The 18215-nt window shown below is 44.1% G+C and overlaps 1 protein-coding gene across 3 annotated transcripts; it reads left to right on the top strand.

Moving 5' to 3' along the window:
- Nucleotides 1-4654: 4654 nt before the first annotated feature.
- On the top strand, nucleotides 4655-17788 carry rnf34b (ring finger protein 34b). Of its 3 annotated transcripts, XM_084036051.1 has the most exons (9): nucleotides 4655-4816; nucleotides 5946-6011; nucleotides 9944-10162; nucleotides 11435-11947; nucleotides 14203-14265; nucleotides 14409-14610; nucleotides 14716-14739; nucleotides 14905-14946; nucleotides 15789-17788. In XM_084036051.1, exons 3-9 carry the CDS (start codon nucleotides 9959-9961, stop codon nucleotides 15971-15973), a joined length of 1233 nt encoding a protein of 410 aa, XP_083892177.1. In that variant the 5' UTR covers nucleotides 4655-4816; nucleotides 5946-6011; nucleotides 9944-9958; the 3' UTR covers nucleotides 15974-17788. The 3 variants fall into 3 exon arrangements, with proteins under 3 accessions (XP_083892177.1, XP_083892176.1, XP_083892178.1); XM_084036050.1 differs by lacking the exon at nucleotides 5946-6011 and having other exon boundaries at nucleotides 4656-4816; XM_084036052.1 differs by lacking the exons at nucleotides 5946-6011; nucleotides 14905-14946 and having other exon boundaries at nucleotides 4656-4816.
- Nucleotides 17789-18215: the final 427 nt, after the last annotated feature.

Raw genomic sequence — 18215 nt, 5'->3', positions numbered from 1 at the left:
AACAAATAAACATGGTTTGAATAACATTTGATTTTTTTGATGAGTTTTTCTTGTAATTGAAGTCTGAAGCAAAAGCAAGATGTTATCAGTGGCTTTGAGTCATGAGGTTTAACTGGATGGAAGCCTACAAGGACAAACTTGAAAAATACTGCTCACTTGGATTGTGATTTATTCAAGGATTTGATCCTGAAATATGCTGATGTGTACACCTAATACTGCATGAACCGAGATGTCACTTTAATACAGACATGGAGCAACAATAGCATGCATTCAGAATCATGTTTGTGGCCACCTGATGAATATGAGCCAAGCATTCACTCTGGTTTTAGCTCCGTTTTTAGTCCATTAACTCCTGAGAGAAATATATCTGGCTCTTTAGCTGCTGATGCTGCACTACGTCCGCCAGCTAAAGCCGCTAAATGCGTCTGTCCTGACCTGAAAGACAGCCGAGGGGAGCTGGAGATAAACATCTTTCACATTATACATAGTAATGTGATACATAATATAAAAATATTCATTTGTGCAAGCATGTGTTGTGTAATATATATATATAATCTTCCATTATATCCTCTACCCTTTAGATAATGATGTTACACTGACAGAGATGCCTCTGTTTACCGCCATCCCACATAGTTTGGATAATATTTTAAGCCCTGAAGTTACAACTTCAGAGGCACATTAGAGGTAATCCGAGGACTTTGGGGTTTTCCATGTCAGCGTTTGGAGTGTGTGGATGAGAGCGGTGCCCTGTATGAACCTGTCCAGGGCAGAATAATATCATCATCCTGTTGACTCGGGTGCTCTGCTAGCAAGGCGTTTTCATGTGATCAATCCCGGTTCGGCCCCTCGGAGGAGTGTCGGATGACGGAGGATCCTGCTCTGGTTTGTGGCCAGACTCTCAAACACCCTGCCAACATTTATCCGTTTAAATGTGTCGTGTGCAGCAGCGGCACAAAGCATATTCCCTGCTATAATATCATTACAGTAAGTACAGCCCTGAGCTGCCACAAACTACGGACCTCCAAAATGACCATAAAGTTGATTCAACACCTCATTAAAACGTTCCTGACCCTGGAAACCAGGTCCATTTTCCAGTTCCAGAGCTTTCACTCATACAGATCAGATATGATCAGATAAACTGTTTTTGAGAGTTTTTGCCTTGTCTAAGTCCTCGATGAAGATCATGTAACATGATCAAAAGCTCCAGATCTCAAATGTTCTCTCACTGTTTCAACAAGAACTCATTATAAGTGTCATATGATGTATTACAGGACTGTTGTGCCGTTAGCTAGGTGGTCCAATACGAACACGAAGCTTCTCAACAGATTTGTCCGTCGTGACATGGAGTCGGAGTTTCTTTGGCCACTTGTCAACACATGAAACATTGTTTAGAAGGTCCTTGTTTACTAAACCAACAGTCCAGCCGATCCATTATTCGTTGACCTGGCGACATGTGTGCCACAGTGATGTAGGAGGCGGGGTTAGGGTTATCAATTTGCCCTTCTTTTTCTTCCTTCCTGTGGTTTGAACCTACAAACTCTCCCACAACATTGATGTTTAATGACAGAAGTTCAGCTCGTATAAGACTACAGTGCAGACTGTGCTGGCTTGGCAAAACAAAATATCTGCTAAACAAATCTGTTTTCATTTTTTTGGGGGGTTATTTAAATGAAACCATCTGAGAAGCCAACTCACATCTAAGTCAAAACGACTGTGAACCAGTGGTTTAATCTCCAATAATGTATTGTATTTTATGTGTTTTTATGTAAAAGCTCAATCAGAAAAGTATGAAATGAGCAACACATAATGTATGCTGCATTATTATATATTAAGAAACGATGAGACTGTATTGATCCATAGGAAAGGAAATGCACAAGATACCCTGCAGAATATAAAGTAACAGAAATGAGCTCCATCTTTATTGGCTGCAACATTAAAGTGATGTTCTCGTGAATGCATGAGTATGTAATGGATAAAACCTTTACGTAGTTAGTAGTGCTGATGTGCCAGTAATGACTTATTGTTGAACTTCTTCAAGCAAACAGTCAGCGATCAGCAGGTTGCTCTGTTTGAAAGCATACATGCTCCATCTAGTGGCGCTTGTTGGCAGCACAGAGCTGTTGGATTTGGGGCTTGTCAGCACAAGAACCAGCTGAATGGTTTTTTTTTTATAAACTATGATGACTATTATAGCAATTATGTCTCTGGCCTCAACAGGAGAACAGAAGCACAAAGAAGTATAGCTGCAGGTCACTTTGCTTAACGTGTGCATACATTGCTGAGTGAGGGGGGGGAAGGGTGAGGTCATTGGAGGTGATCATTCAACTCTGTTTTTTTTTATTTATTATTACTCGTGTTTCACAATCCTGCAGACGGATGAGTGTTGGACTCTCTCCCAGAGAAGCCTTAAACTTGTTCAGACATCTGTTTCTCATCCAAAAGTTAGTTTGTGAAGTCACTGACCGTAAGCCGCCCCCAGAAGTGCGGGGGATCCTGAATCATTCTCAACAAACCCCCACGGTTGGGGTCAGAAAATGCATACTTGAAGCGGAGTGAAGTTGATGATATTCCAGCTGAGTTGTGCAATAGGCTGAACATGTGAGAACAGAGCATCGCGGCCGCTCTCATATCTCTCATGAAGCACTTTGGCGGTCCATTAATCAGATCAATCAGGCACAAATTATTATCATTATTATTACAAACAGAACCTTTTATACATTTTAAAACGTGACCACAGACTACATAAACAGAAGTGTTAACAAGCCTGAGAGGAAAGTAAAACGTTGTCTGCATAGCTGAACAAATAACAAACAAATGTGCAGGAAAATTCTCCAAATCCAGTCAAGACTGGACAGGAAACAGGATACGGGAGACGACCAGGAGACATCAGATAAACAGGCCCGGTGGTCGCACTTCTTTTTGGTGAGACAGATGTTTATGCTCGCTGTTTATATTGGGGATACATTTCTCTTCCTCTTCTTTTTTGGAGGTTATGCCAAGGTCAGCGTCCGCAGAATAAATGTGAGTCGATGCAAATGAGACAGCGTGTGTGTGTGAGAGTGCATCACAAACCAAACCACCAACAGCTTTAGAGAACACTTTGATCGTTCTGTATTTGTCCCCAAAATAATGATCACACAGTTTCCTAAACATGAATGCTATTATGTTTCTACTTCACTTTCATATAGATTCTTAAAGTCTGGTTAAATGGAAGGAAACGCTAAGGTTAAAGGATTTCATGTAGAGCTCATAGGATCAAATAACACTCAAAATCAGCAGCAAGCTATCTTTTGGGAAACAATGTCCCAGTTATAGATTATTCGTTGACAGCTTTCACCGGATCTGATTTCTACTGAAGACATGGTCTCTGTGAACACTGTTGGCATTAAACTCTGTGGATTATCTGGAGAAATGGGGACACAGTTTCTGGAAGAAGAAAAATTGCTTTTATTTATTTATTTATTTATTTATTTATTTTTTAAGCGCCGCTTGTACCACAAACATAATTTGATTCACTGTCATTGCATTTGGGACAGAAATGTCAGAGATGAATACGTCAAAACCTGTTCAGATAAAAGCAAAGCGTCTGCATAGGCCTATACCCTGCTGATATTTTCTCTTTTTTTTTAAATGTGAGAAAAAAGTTTGTACAATTTCCATCGTCTGATACAACTTTGAAGTTTGAACACTGTGGAAGAAAAAATTCAGGCCAAGTCTGAAGCTCTAAAGTGTGTCACTGTTGGCCCGAGGGGCCTCCACAGATCTTTTAATGCGGTTGTGTGAAATAAAATCAACATAGTAGGGTCACTGTTTAATGTAGAGTTTAAAGATACTGCAGCGTAATACTTAAATGATTGTGTTTCCTCAGACAGACACCTTAAAGGCACTTTTTTTATGCCCTTCTGCTGTATAACTTATAGGTTGCGTATGATTAAGGCTGTATTACACAGTAAGAACACAACGAACAGCATCAGCAGCCTTCCTCCCTGTGGCTCAGTTACGTCTGAATAATAATAATGATGGAGGCACCGCTATCTGCTGCCCCCTGTGGGCTCAAAGCAGTACCGGACATCTAATGTACGAAAACCCCCTTTCTAATCTCTTTACTGCAGACGGCAGCCATGTGGGCGCATGCACGCGCTTACAGTGACAGTCACAGGCACGCACGCACACACACGCGCACACAGGCTATAGATGTGGTGGTAAATAAGATTGTGGACGCATTTATTTTTGGTACAAAGCAGAAATAACATGAGGATGATGTGAGGTTTTGTCCCTGTAAGAGCATGAACAAAAATGCAAACGTTGATTTATTAAAAAAAAAATTATAATAAAACACACACACACACACACACACACACACACACACACACAGCAAATAAATAGTGCAGTAAATTTTAGTAACCTATAATTAACAAAAATATAATACTTTGATTACAAATATAGATTCAAAGTCTGACGAGGCCATTCATCCTATGAGCAAATTCACTGGAATAAACCGAAGCTGTGGAAATAGCATGATGCGTCTGTCGGGCTCACACACACACACACGCGAGCGGGCGCGCGCGTCTGTACGCGCGGCACCTGAACGCCCCCTCCGCCGATGTGTTCGGGCGGATTGGCTGCTAAAGATACCAGCGGCCGTGTGCGCTCTGTGGTTGGCTGCGGCTCTCTTGTGCCATTACGTTATGCCTTTACTCCACACACACAGGCGGCCGAGAGAGGGAAGACGTAATGGTTTGACTCGCCGTGCGTTTGCAATGGTCGTCGTTCTGACATTACTCGGCAAATTCCTCAATCGGGAGGCGCAATGAAGGTACGTGATCGACCCGCGGGTCCCCGGATTCACTTCGCGGTGCAGATTCCCGTGTGATTCGGGGCGCGATGCTGCACCGACAGGCAGGGAATACCTCCATCCTAATGTCACTTATTGCATTTGCCTGCACTTGGATGTCATGACACCCGACAGGCTTTGAATGCACCATTCGGTGTTTGATTTTGACTTGACTGCCGGATATGTAGGGGGGCTCTTTTTTTAATTCTCCCGGCGAGCTGGCGAGCATGGAGATGCTTTCCCCGCATCTCCATTCATCCTGATACACAGTAGGCCGGTTTTATGAGTCTGCTTTGACCCCCCTTGTGATAGTTCAGTGGACTAAAGCCGCTGGAGCGGCGTCCATTCATCGCCAGGCTTTTAATCCGGTCTAATGAGATAGAGACTGCGGTCCGCGAGTGACTGGTGCGGGGATGTTTGGGAGAGAGAGGTAGAGAGAGAGAGAGAGAGAGAGAGAGAGAGAGAGAGAGAGAGAGAGAGAGAGAGAGAGAGAGAGATTCACCTCTCAGGTCCGTGCTGTGTCAGGTGTCTCCCCCTCTCTCTCTCTCTCTCTCTCTCTCTCTCTCTCTCTCTCTCTCTCTCTCTCTCTCTCTCTCTGTGTGTGTGTGTGTGTGTGTGTGTGTGTGTGTGTGTGTGGCAGAGGCAGGCTGCAGCACAGAAAGGAAAGGGGTGATGATGCTGTCTGGCAGGCTCAGGACGGATGATGATGATGAAGATGATGGCGATGATGTCATTGGTGCTCTGGTGGTGGAAGGTCGGTGGTGACTGTCTCGGTGAGAGGTGAGGCGGAGGCAGGACTGGGCCAGCCATCATCACCATCATCACCACCATCATCATCATTAGTAGCCTATTCTGCACACAAACACACACACAAGATGAAGAATATCTCATCACTGCAGTCATCCTGTAGCTGATCGGATGCTTCTTATTGAAGCTGACTGTTAGAAGTGGATGTCTCTATTTTTTTTGCTTTGTTATTGCTTAAGTAACTTAGTGCATTTACTGCCAAATACTTAACGTAAGCACTGTTTTGAACGCAGCGCTATTTATATACCGTGAGACCTTTCCTCCGCTCCATTTTCATAGTGAAGTATTGTGATTTGTGTGCCAGGCTGGAGGGTTTCCCCAAGCAGCTGCTGCAAGCTAAACAGCCAACTACTCAGCTCTGGGTGTGCAGGTGGGCTCTTTTTTATATCTAAATGTCACCAAATATTAAGGGAGGAGAACGTTTATACAGGCCTGTTGTGTTTTTATTTGTGCATACAAGTTCCACCAAACCTCCCTTTTATAATAAACTGTATGATTTAGAGGTTTGCTAACATCCGTCAAGGTTATAATTCAGCATTAATTGCAGGGAGGGGATGTTATGACTTCATAAACATCTATAGTTATGGCTTGCATAATACTCCAAAAGAAAAAAAAACATCTCATTTGGTAAACTCCACTGCACATAAAGAATAAAAGCCACAGTTACTTTTTATTTAGTTACATATAAAACCGATGGGATCTCATAAAATCTGATTATTGCATTCAAACATTTTTTAGTGGGTGAAAAATTCAGGATTGGTGAAAGTAGTACTAATGCATGACTCATCTGATGGTAGTGAGTAGAATAAACATGCCAGCAGTCACAGAGGACACTCTTTCTCTGCTGCTCGCTAACACAGAAGCATTCTTCACAATGAATGATTCATTTTTCGGTACTAAAAGAATATTTTTTCTGCAAAAACCTCAATGTCAAACGCTGTCAAGCACTTCAATACGGTTTGTCAAGAGTATGCTCTTAACTCCTGGTGGACGGCGTTCCCCGTGTCACAGGAAAAACAAAGGGGACTTGATGTTTTATTGACTAATCTGGGTTTATATTGAAAAGCAGCTTTTCTCTCCCTGAACGGGCGGCTGAATTGTGTAAGCATACATCTCAAAAACGGGACCGCAGTCGTTGATATCGATGCCGGTTTAATCAGGGATGACTTGGCCTATATGACACGTGAATTCAATCAATATCCTCGTTCCATTTCCATGAGCTTTTTCAATCCATCGTTGGTGCAAATACTCACAAATCTGAGGAATTATGAGGCGTAACCGTGACGTAGCGCAGAAGATCATCCCTAATAAGACTGAACTCACTATTGGTGGACTTTTAAAGTAGGTGAAGAAGTCTGAAGCTATAAAGGGAGTCCAGAGGGAGCAGCGGGTTTCTGGCGCTGATTGTGAAATAGTCCAGTCATGGTTCGTTATGGCAGGAAAATCTCTGCAGCAGTCTATATCTGGTTATATTCCTGCACCAAACATATTCTCCAGGCTAAATCCTCCCCTGCCTTTGGAATCAACTGTATAAATCAATTATTTTGGCAGACACAAATGCAAACTTTTCTCTGCGTATCTCTCTCCAGACTCCACTGGATCGGCAGGCTCCGGCAGACATCAGCCGGCATCAGTTTGAGCGATGCCTCATAAAGACGAAATAGAACATCGTATTCTGACAGAGTAACGAAGGACGGTTATGAGTTTATTTCTCAGTGGCGACATCACACTCCGGTTTTCACGGTGGGAGTGACATTTCTAGTTGATGGAAGAGGAGGAAAAAAGGGAGGGGGGGGGGGGGGGGTTCAGCAGGGAGGAAGAGGAAATGAAATGCAAGAGAGAGAGAGAGAGGGAGAGAGGATGATGGAAAGATATTGAGTGACATTGAGTGTTTTTTACACTGAAAACCACCTTGTGTTTAGTGTACTTGAAAATGGAAGACTAGAGACGAACAATATGATCACATTTACCATGAGTTGATCAGAGATTGTGTCACACCTTTCATACAGATGGAACGATCCACAGACCAAGTCAGTACAGGATGTTTTTCTGCATCAATGTGATGAAGTATCTTCATTTTTCCAGGTGTTAAATTCTTTGGATTAACCATAAAACACTCCCATCTCGATTCAATGTCCAGATGTGCATCTCCGTCATGACATGAAGTTATATAAGCCCTGATTGAGATTTGGTCCGTCATCCACACATATGTTCGGTTCATGCTTAAAGGGATACTCGTCATTATGAGTAAACTGAACTACATGTGTAACATCGGCTTGCTTCACGTCGTCATTGTTGTTATTCGCTCAATGAACTCAAACTTTGCAGCAGTAGGTGAATCAGTAAATGGATAAAAGTCCCTTTGGTTTCTCTCTGGCTTTCAGTGAAACACTCCGGTCTCCACATGACCCATTTAGGCTCCATCTAGGCTCCCGTCCCACGTGGCCGTACTGGTCCGCGCCGATGCCGATTTTGAGCTTTTGATCTGCAAAAAACTAATTTTATGGAGGTCATATCACTGCAGCACACAAGGCCTGGACATCGCTGATTTCTCTCCCTTTTCTGGTATTTCCATTTAAATATGAGTCACTTTTTTGTGCTGCTTCCCCCCACTCTGTCTTTAAATGTGTTTGTTTGGGCGGGGTTGTTTGCTGACCTAATTTGGTGTCGAGGATCCAGTGGTGTGAAATATCTCAATAATTGGCTCCAGACCTGGGACTCCAGCTCACCCGAATGTGATCAGAATAACACAAAATAAGTTCCCAGAGGTCTATTTGAGCCGTAGTGACGACGTGAGCGATACAAGAAAACCAAAACAGTGCATCACGTGTGACGTTTGCTGTTGTTCGCTTGTTTGTTCGGGACTCCCTGCCTGCAGAGCTTACACTGTGCTAATTGAAGTGACAGAGGGAACTCGTGCTGCTGGCTCGAAGCCAGATAAGAGCGATTTCATGGTCAGACTGCAGCGGAGAAGGCAGTAAGCATTCCTTTTAGTGGCTTCACTCCCCCCGTGAGAGAGGCTGCATCCAACTTGGTGGACTTTTTAGTCAGATGGACATCGGGTCAAGTCGACGCCACGGGCAAACAATCCAAGTTGTTATGCATCGTGGTTTCACTGTGCACATAAATCTTCACGAGTATCTCATGATAAAGCAAGCAAAAGTCACATAATATTAGTGCTGGAACATTACAGAATTGTTTTTTTATGTTAATTGTTACCATTTTATGAAGAAAGCCAAAAAATGTCGCCGTAATAATATCAGCTTTTAGACAAAACAAGCCGTTTAATGATGCAACCTGGACAAACCGTTCTACATTTGCAGTTTTAACGACCGCTTCGACCTTTAAACGTCTCCCCCGACCGCCTCGCTGCAGCGGGGCTTCCTCCGTCTTGCCGTGACTCCACATAAAGTGCCTCGTTCCTGAGATTACGTAACGAGTCCCTGAGCAGATGGGTGAGCTCGGATCACAGGGTGTTTGTGACAAGTCGTGGCAGAGCGCTGCCTTAAGACGCCAACGTCGCAGGACCTCGTGAATCCCATTGTTTCCCCGCGTCGAGGCCGGGAACCACAGAGGGCTCACATTATGCTCATGTCAGCTATTGATTATGCAAGCTGGGGAACAACAGAAGACATATTCTCTCCTTTCTCTCCTCCCCTCCTCCCTCCTCTCATCAGTATGCTCCAAGGAGCCAGGGCTCCCATCACGCCATCTTTGCTCCCAGTGTTTGGCCCGCATTGTGGTCAAAAAGCACATCCGACATGCATCAACTCTACGTTTGATTTCAGACTCCTAACGCATGCGCTTCCTCTATCATTTGTTTATCAAATTGTATGAAATAATGCAGCGCCTGAGAACTATAACTGGCAGCTGTGTTGGGAGATTGTCATTAATAGGAGCTCTCAGAATCTACTTCCGTCTAATTATCTCTAACCTCAAAGACTCTTACTGAGCACTCTCAATAATGTGCTCCCCACCGTCTCCCACTCCTCTCTCATTCTCTCCCTGGACTCTCCATCGCTCCCGTCATGACACCGAATGAGAGAAAAAGGTGTTTGTTTTTCGGGGAAATATGTTGAAAATGATGCACAAGACATAATTATTCATAGCACGTCACATGTTTGCTGCCAACAGACTGGACTGTGAGGTGAGAGTCTGAATACAGGGCAGATAGAATAGGAAGCCTTCACCAGAACAACAGACTTCTATACATTGATGCCCGAGAGATGCTTTAAGAAGTCATCTAAACTAAAAGTCATCCAGAATGTTGGATTTCTCTAAAAGTTTGTGTGCACTCCGTAGGCGGGGGCATCGTCCATGTGGGCGTCATGCTGCGGGCTGCTGAACGAGGTGATGGGCACGGGCACGGTGCGGGCACAGCAGCCGGGGTTCGGAGCGGGGACGGGGCCCTTCCGCTTCGCCCCCAGTGCCGGGTACTCCACCTACCCCCCCACCAGCTCAGGGAGCGCCGGACAGCTGTGCAAGGCCTGCGGACTGGCCTTCTCCGTCTTCAGACGCAAGGTGAGCGAGAGCTGTGGAAGTGGTTGGATGGTGGATGATTAAAGAGCATCTATAGTAACAAACTTTTAATGTAATATCCAGTATAATAATACATCAGCATTGAATTGGTCATTTAATTAAAAAAAGCAGTTCATCCACCACCGTTTGAATTTGTAAGTTGCCTTTTGGAAAATGGTCGGCCACCACTGAGGAGAAAAAAAAGGCAAAATCACTGGCATGTTCCTTTAAGAACATGCACCCATTCATATTCATCCTGGCATTTGCAGAGTCTTTGCACAGCTGAACATGTCAGGGTTCGAAGGCAGAGTGTATCTGTCTCTGGCAGCCACAGACAGAAAAAAAAAAAGCTCCCTCGCCGCTTCAGATCGCACTATCGTCATCCACACACCAGTCGCCTTTACTGACGGCAGGGCAACTCCCTGGTCACCCGCACGTTTGTGTGTCAGCGTGATATTTTTTTCATAGCGTGAAAAATAAAGCGCCGCAGGATTAACAACACGCGATTGAAGAGGGAGTATCCGTTGCCGTGCAAATGGGCTTCTGGTGGGCCAGAGCACATTTGTGCACAAGTGATAAGGAAATGTTTCACAGCCACGGCTGACCTGCTTTCAGCGGCTCTGCACCAGGAGATGCTTTTTTTAACGCCTGTAAAATGTCAACCATCACCGGGAGTTATACAGAAGAGACTGTTTCTCTTTTCGTTACCGTCCCCAGAAGATAACTGAGCACACGTTTCAGATGCAACTAGGTGCTGCTGGTTTCTAGTTTTCTCTTTGTTAAGGGATTACGCTGACTCTAGGAATACATAATTAACTATGTGGCTGTACAAGGATGTGGTCAAAATCATGAATATTCATCTGATATTGATTAATGATGTCTGATTATTATCTTCACTATCTCAATTATGTTTTCAATGATTAAAAACGTACATTGACATTTCCCAAAGTAACATTGCTCGTTTTATTTTCATAAAACAAGCAATGTATTTTGTATTTTGCAAAATGATATCATGCCTTGATCCCCACTGACTCTTATCAGCCCTATTCAACAATATCCTTTCACCATTAGTACATCATCAGCATCATCATTTGGCCCATTTTTCAGAGCTCGTATCAGCGATCATTTTCAGTAGATGGTTAATTTATTCATGCAGGATAAATAGTTTAATATGCTGACAGAAGTCAGACATGGTGGCCTGATTAGAAATGATGATTTGTTGGTGTTGAAAACAGGAAAACGCACATCTGATCGCCTCTCTTCTCCCTCCGACAGCACATCTGCTGTGATTGTAAGAAGAGCTTCTGCGCCCTGTGCTCGGTGCTTCAGGAGAACCTGCGCTGCTGCGCGACCTGCCACCTGCTGCGCAGCACGGCCTTCCAGAGGCCTCGGCTCATGCAGCTCCGCGTGAAAGACCTGCGCCAGTACCTGCTGCTGCGCAACATCTCCACCGACACGTGCCGGGAGAAGGAGGACCTGGTGGACCTGGTGCTCTGTCATCAGGGGACGAGGGAAACCCCGAGGCCGGTGGCGGAAGAGGACGAGGAGGAGGAGGAAGAGGAGGAGGAGGAGGAAGAGGAGGATGAGGAGGAAGAGGAAGGGGACACCCATGAAGAGGAGGAGGACGAAGACGAAGGGGGAGATGACACAGACAGTCTGCACTCCCTCCCCCACTCGCGGGCCGCTTCCCCCCCCTCCGCCACGCGCTCCGCCTCCGAACAGTCGGCCCTCTCCGCCTCTCAGGGAGACGTGCTCAGCCCCAGTGACAGCTCAGGGACCACCAGCCAGGTTAGACGCCCGGCTGACGCTCAGTGTGTGTGTGTGTGTGTGTGTGTGTGTGTGTGTGCAGCCACGCACACCTTCTCTCATTTGCATACGCCATACTTCTTTCACATCTGTCCTCATTCTATCCCAGATAATTAATTTCAAAGGTGGAATCGGCTTATTTACAAGTCAGGAGGAGACTTCCTCCTTTCAACTCCCTGATAAACAATGGCCCCTGGTGCATATCTTCAGAGGTTCTTTCATTCATTATATTTCATGCCTTGCTTCCTAATATGGTCTTGTGATGCTTTTGCACATTCATTTGCTGTTTCTCCCTGACGATCTACTACATATCAGTGGGCGGGGAATTATCCTCCATTGATATTGTAAAAGATTTGCATCGCTGGTTCAACGTTCAGCAGAATGAGCACGTGACAGAAGGAAACAGCTGTGTGTGTGTGTGTGTGTGTGTGTGTGTGTGTGTGTGTGTGTGTGTGCAGAGCCCTCAGACCAGCCAGCGATGCAGCTTAAGCCCTTTGCCTTTTTTAGGTCTGTTACATGGGCTGAGTCTGTTATGTAACAGGCACACAGGCTGAGATCTCCCCACAGCCACACAGCTGCAACCAGACAACAGAAACACTACAGTACATCCCTCCTCTCATCCCTCCACAGAGAGGCCGGCAGATTATTGTGGCTTATTTGCTTTTACAAGCAACGGTAAATGTGTGGCTATACACTAAAACGCAAAATGATGCAGCAATCTGACCAACTATATTTGAATCTGAAATATGTTTTCAGTATTATCTTTCTTAGATACATAGTTTCTGCAAAGACTTCCTTTTAAATGCAACAAAACAGAAGACAGGCAATGTTGTTATTGTTGCAAATTGTTTCTTGAAATAACCGATAACCAGTTAAATATCCTTAAGTAAATGGTGTTTGATGAGATTACTGTCATGATTTAAAGGGAAAAGATTCCAGAACCCAAAAGCAGACCCAACAAAAAACAATCACTGGAAGATTGATTAACTAAAGTTTGCACAACCTCAGCCTAAGGGAGGTCAAAAACCAGAAACAGGGACCAAAATAGGAACAATCAAACAGCAGAAACCAAACATCACTGACAGAACAGTGGCGAACCGACAACAACAGACAAACTAAGACACAAAGAAAACACACAGACTAAATAGACAAGGGGCTGATTGGGAGACGAGACACAGGTGGGTAAACGAGGACAGGGGAGGTGATTGGGGAGAACACAAGGGGCCGAGAGGGAGATTAAACAGGAAGTAAAGTCATCACATCGCAGAAAGAGACTATGAGGTAAAACAGGAAGTCAGGACGATACACCATCCTGACAATTATTGGATAAAGAAAAATATAAGATATTATAACTTATTGAATTAACACTTCTGCTGTGTAAAGGACACATTTTCTGTTTTTGCACCGTTGAAATGAAAGGAAACGTGGGCCCTAACTCTCCATGTGTGCAGATTTTACATTTTCTATTCTTAAAATAACAAATTTAGCAGCTTGTGCCGCCTTGACAGAAGCACTTGCGCTCTCTGAGTGCTTTCTAGCACATTCACATGTTCTGAGGAGGTTGAATGAGAGCTAACATCGAGTCAGAGGAACGTTTTGCTCCGGAGAGGATTGGCGCTTCTTTTGTGTCGGGGCTGAGTTTCTGTCTCGGAGGAGTCTAGCCCGAGCAAAAAGCGTGAAGTCTGAGCGAGGGCAAGTCATCTCCGCGCTTCAACGCTGACTTTATTAACTCATCTTCATTTGAGGGAGATGAATGGTCTGCTGGAATGTGCCGAAGCGCTCGTTTTACGGTACAGAAACAGAGAGTGCATTCCCGCGCCACATCACACGGTCACGGCTTATTTCAGCCCGTCACATGCTCCCTTTTGTCGAGCAGATAACAGGACAAAGAGACAATATCTTCCTTTCAAAGCTGGCTGAGATAATATGGAGCTATAGATTCAGACTCTTCCGAAGCTCCCTTGTCTCCCCCTTTTTCATCCAGCAATTTCCTGACTCGCGCCTTCAAAGAGAATAATGAACCACTGAGCGTCTGAGTCAGAGTTTAAACATCTCCATCCTTTCGTCAGGCATCTGAACGGCTGGAATTTAAAGACTTAGATCGCACAGAGCTATGTGTTTTTTTCATATGGAGCTAGAAGACACTAGGATTTCTAATTGGAGCACAATATATTGTGATAGTGTGATCATGTGACTCACATAGATTAAGCTCGGTGTGTTGATTTCTACCCAAACAGGAGCAGGAGGATACTCCAACAGCATCTCTCCTGAACCTGGAGCCCACAGATAATTTCATGGAGGTGCGCTTGTTATTTTTTGTTTTTTGCACATTTGCAGGACTAAATAGTGTTAAGAACAAAGACTGCTGTGGGCTGACGAGGCTTGCAGGGAATGCAGACTGTGCTTTACTGACACACAGCTCTGTTTCCTGTGTGGATTGTAGGTCAGTCCGGCGACACAGAGGCGGATCAGGGCCTCGCTGTCTGATCTGGACAATGAGGAGGCCATCGGAAACCTCTCCGTCCGCCAGCTGAAAGAGATCCTCGCCAGGAACTTTGTCAATTACTCGGGCTGCTGTGAGAAGTGGGAGCTGCTGGAGCGAGTGCATCGACTCTACAGAGAAAACGAGCAGAACAGGAAATCCAGTAAGATTTTGACTTTTTTTTTCGGTTTTGTTTAATTTAACCTTTTGACCTTCAATATTCTGTATAATAAAAAAATGAATACAATTTGTTCTCCTTTTCTTTTAGTGGAAAATGTGAGCATAACTGCAGGTAATTATCGTTTATCATCATATTTCACAGGTTTTAACTATGACATTGGTTTTAATGAGCACATTAACATCTACAGCTCCGTCCTGTTCTGTGATTTCAACGTTGATTTCAACTGTTCCCAGCTAATACATTTTCTTTTATTACTGCCCGTTCTTATCTATAAAGTGGTTGCATATCCTCCACCTCTCTGCAACAGTGGAGTTGGAGGTAAGATGTTTTTATGTAAAAAGCACAGCATCTTTTCCATCTCCTCCATGAACACATACTGCACAGTAGAGGCATGCTGCAGCATTCGTGTCCACTTGGTCCTTCCTATCATCCTGTATATTATCACATCACTTAAATCATTATCTCCCGCCTTCATCATCCGTCTCTCCACATTCTGTCACTCGTGATTCTCTTGAGCGTCATCTCCTTTTATTCTGAAGGACAGACCTTCACCCTGTCATTAATGCACTAAGAGCTTTTACCTCTTGATGAACCATCGTTTTACTTCATTAGCAGCATGTCTCCATCAGGTGTAATTACATCCACCTTCCTATAGGCTTTCTTGTTGACATGAAAGGGGCTCGAGGATCATATTAGTCCACTTCAGACGTGAACGGGCTGCCGACAGGCTGCTGCAGCTCCATTGGCTTTTTCCCATCAAGACGTAGGAAGCAGGAGCTCGATATCCATCAGCCCTCAATTAGACATTGGACTCTTATAAACCAGCGTGCTGCTGTTTGCTGTGGTTTATGTGGTAGCACCCAATTACAATAAAAAAGTAACAGGTCGGTCATTGTGAATCCATCAGTTGGAGGACAAATATCTTTATGTATTCTCTAAGTAGCTCCCATCAGTTTAACATCCCGAATCTGCCAAATAATGTTTTGAATGGTAAATTAATTATTATTCCTCAGCCAGTGAGACGTCACTTGTGCTATTAATACTTTCACAATACAGTGATGTTTAACAATAGCTCCAAATAATATCAGTGTATTTATTAACATTTTACATATATTATAACTGAAAAAAATAACAAAAAAAATGTTCTCCTCCATCCACAGATGGCGTCAAAGCTCAGCTGGCGACGGATGAAAACTTGTGCCGCATCTGCATGGACGCCATCATCGACTGTGTGCTGCTGGAATGCGGTCACATGGTCACTTGCACCAAATGTGGGAAGAGGATGAGCGAGTGCCCCATCTGCAGGCAGTACGTGGTGCGGGCCGTGCACGTCTTCAAGTCTTAAAAAAAAAAAACACTCTTGTTTGTGAGCGTCAGAGCGACCCTCAGGCATGCACGTGGCCCCACCGAGCCCTGAATTTATCACCGAGGATGAACTGCTGTGCATGACGTCTCTTTGCAGGGCCCAAATGCTGCAGCAGGTGTGAGCAACTTCCCCCCCCGATCTTTGAAACCAGACTGTTGCCTCCGGCCTACCACGGTTTGTCCCCCCCCACCCCTTACTAACTCAAGTTCCAGTCCCACTGCTCCCCCCCTGATGGATCGCCATCAGCTGCACCGGGACACTCACTCTCTGTTTGCTCTGTTTAAACTCACAGCAGAAACCTACGCCATCACCCTCTACTCTCTGTTCTGTTTAGTTTCTACTCACAGGAGAGGGGAGGAGGTGGTCCCGTGGATACTTGAAGTGGATCGGGTTGCGAAGAAGAAGCAGAAAAAATATATATATAAGATCCCAGGGTTAGAGTCAATATGGTTTACACAGTCATGCCACATGACGTCGTGTTATCTCCCTCCGTGTTCTTTTAGGATGTGCAATATTATAAAAAAAGAAAAAGAGACTAACATGTGTTTTTATTAAATGTCTATTTGTTAATCCGAAACGCGCACCGGGTCATCTCGTCTCGCACACAAGGGAGGGTGCAAGGTGCCAAACGCCATGCCTTTTGATCGATATTTGGAAGGTTTCTCGGTATATGCATCTCATAACCAGCAAGCTTGGTGTGATGGTTTACTCTTTTTTTTCTTTTCTCAAATGAACTTTAGGATATAAGGATGTACGAGTACATTTGAACACATGCCGTGTGGAAGGGTGTGATTGTGTCCTCATCGGACAAAAGAAAATGAAGTGCACATCTGTGATTTCTGCCGAAGACACGACCGGTAACAACTGCTGCTTAGTCAACGCCGCGTGCCGCACTACATTCCTGTTACATCACGTTGAGTGCAAAGTGCACCTTTGAAACAGCAGTTTGAGGGGAAAAAATATCTACAATCTGCACTCAAGGCCCACTTACTTGCTTTTTTTGTGGTGGGGGCTCTCAATTTCCACAGGCTTCATCAGCAGATGGTGTTTACTTAGTTGCCATGGAGATGGGTCAGCTTCCGTTAAGTTATGGTGGTCGTATATGACGGGGAGATCAGGCAAACGGCCTCATCCTTCTCCTGAGGAGGACCACGACATAAGAGAAAGCTAATAAGTGGGCCTTGAGTTAGGATTTTTTTACTATTTCTATCTCCATTTTAAAGAGTCATCCCCCTTTAATTTCAAATAACTGCCACCAAGCAATACCATTTAGTCTACCAAGTGTCTTTCTTTGATTGTGTTGTCCATTAATGTGTCCGATCTCAGATAGGCGATAGGTGCTATTTCCTCTTTTCTAAATGTGACACCGACATACCTTCGTGTCGAGGCATCCTTCCAAATGTCCATCACGCAGTGAGAGGTAGCCTGGTTTACTTTAACCTGTTATGCAAACGAAACGCTTTCTTTTCTTGCCATGAGATCCATTTAAACTCACTCAAATATCGGTGTGTACAGTAGGCTTGTGGTACGTTCAAAAAAAAAAACACAAAAGAAGAAAAGCTGAATTGCTGTTAAGTGGAATCACATAGATAGCTTATATTGTTGTTTACTTATAAGTCATTAAATGTATATTTTTCCATTTACTTGGGAGACAACATGATTTTAAAAATGATAAGAAGATTAAAATATACCGTTTTTTTTCCTCAGAATGTATCTCTGCTGGTTTTGGTCAGACGAGTCCCTCCGTCCATCTGACCACGTCACTCTCTCACCATTAAAGTTGCGTCAGTCATGGTCTCGCTTTCTAGCACCTTTTTGTCGCCCCGTCTGCTTCGGATCCCAAACCGACACTGACACCACGCACTGTAACGAACACTGTAACCTTGTAAAGTCTGTTCTGTCGATGCTGCTGTTCCTCAAAGATGTCATTCATTGGGCAGCTACAGTATTATCAGAGTAGGAGGGTCATCGTGAGCACTCATAATCCTGGATCTTTCTATTCTAGAATGTTGAACCTTTTTATTTTGGTAAACAAGAGAAGATGATATATTAGATTGAATAAAATGCAGTACTACAAACCAGAAAGTAAAATCCTGCTCTTCATTTTGTAATCCGCTTGATTTTGTTAGAAGTGGTTGGCATTATAAGTAATAATCTGATAACAGATATCCATTATTGACATGTATGTTTCTCATTTATGCAAAATGCTTAAAGAAATGTA

This window comes from Eutrigla gurnardus, assembly GCF_963514095.1.
Source record: "Eutrigla gurnardus genome assembly, chromosome: 19".
Lineage (NCBI taxonomy): Eukaryota > Metazoa > Chordata > Actinopteri > Perciformes > Triglidae > Eutrigla > Eutrigla gurnardus.
The sequence above is the reverse complement of the archived record's forward strand: the minus strand, read 5'-3'. Positions and strand labels throughout refer to the sequence as shown.

What these genes read in the sequence shown, in the direction of transcription:
- rnf34b (XM_084036050.1), top strand. An exon ending in GCTCAGGGACCACCAGCCAG is followed by an intron (nt 11,948 to 14,202) that starts GTTAGACGCCCG and finishes CTACCCAAACAG; the next exon opens with GAGCAGGAGGATACTCCAAC. An exon ending in AAATGTGAGCATAACTGCAG is followed by an intron (nt 14,740 to 14,904) that starts GTAATTATCGTT and finishes TTATCTATAAAG; the next exon opens with TGGTTGCATATCCTCCACCT.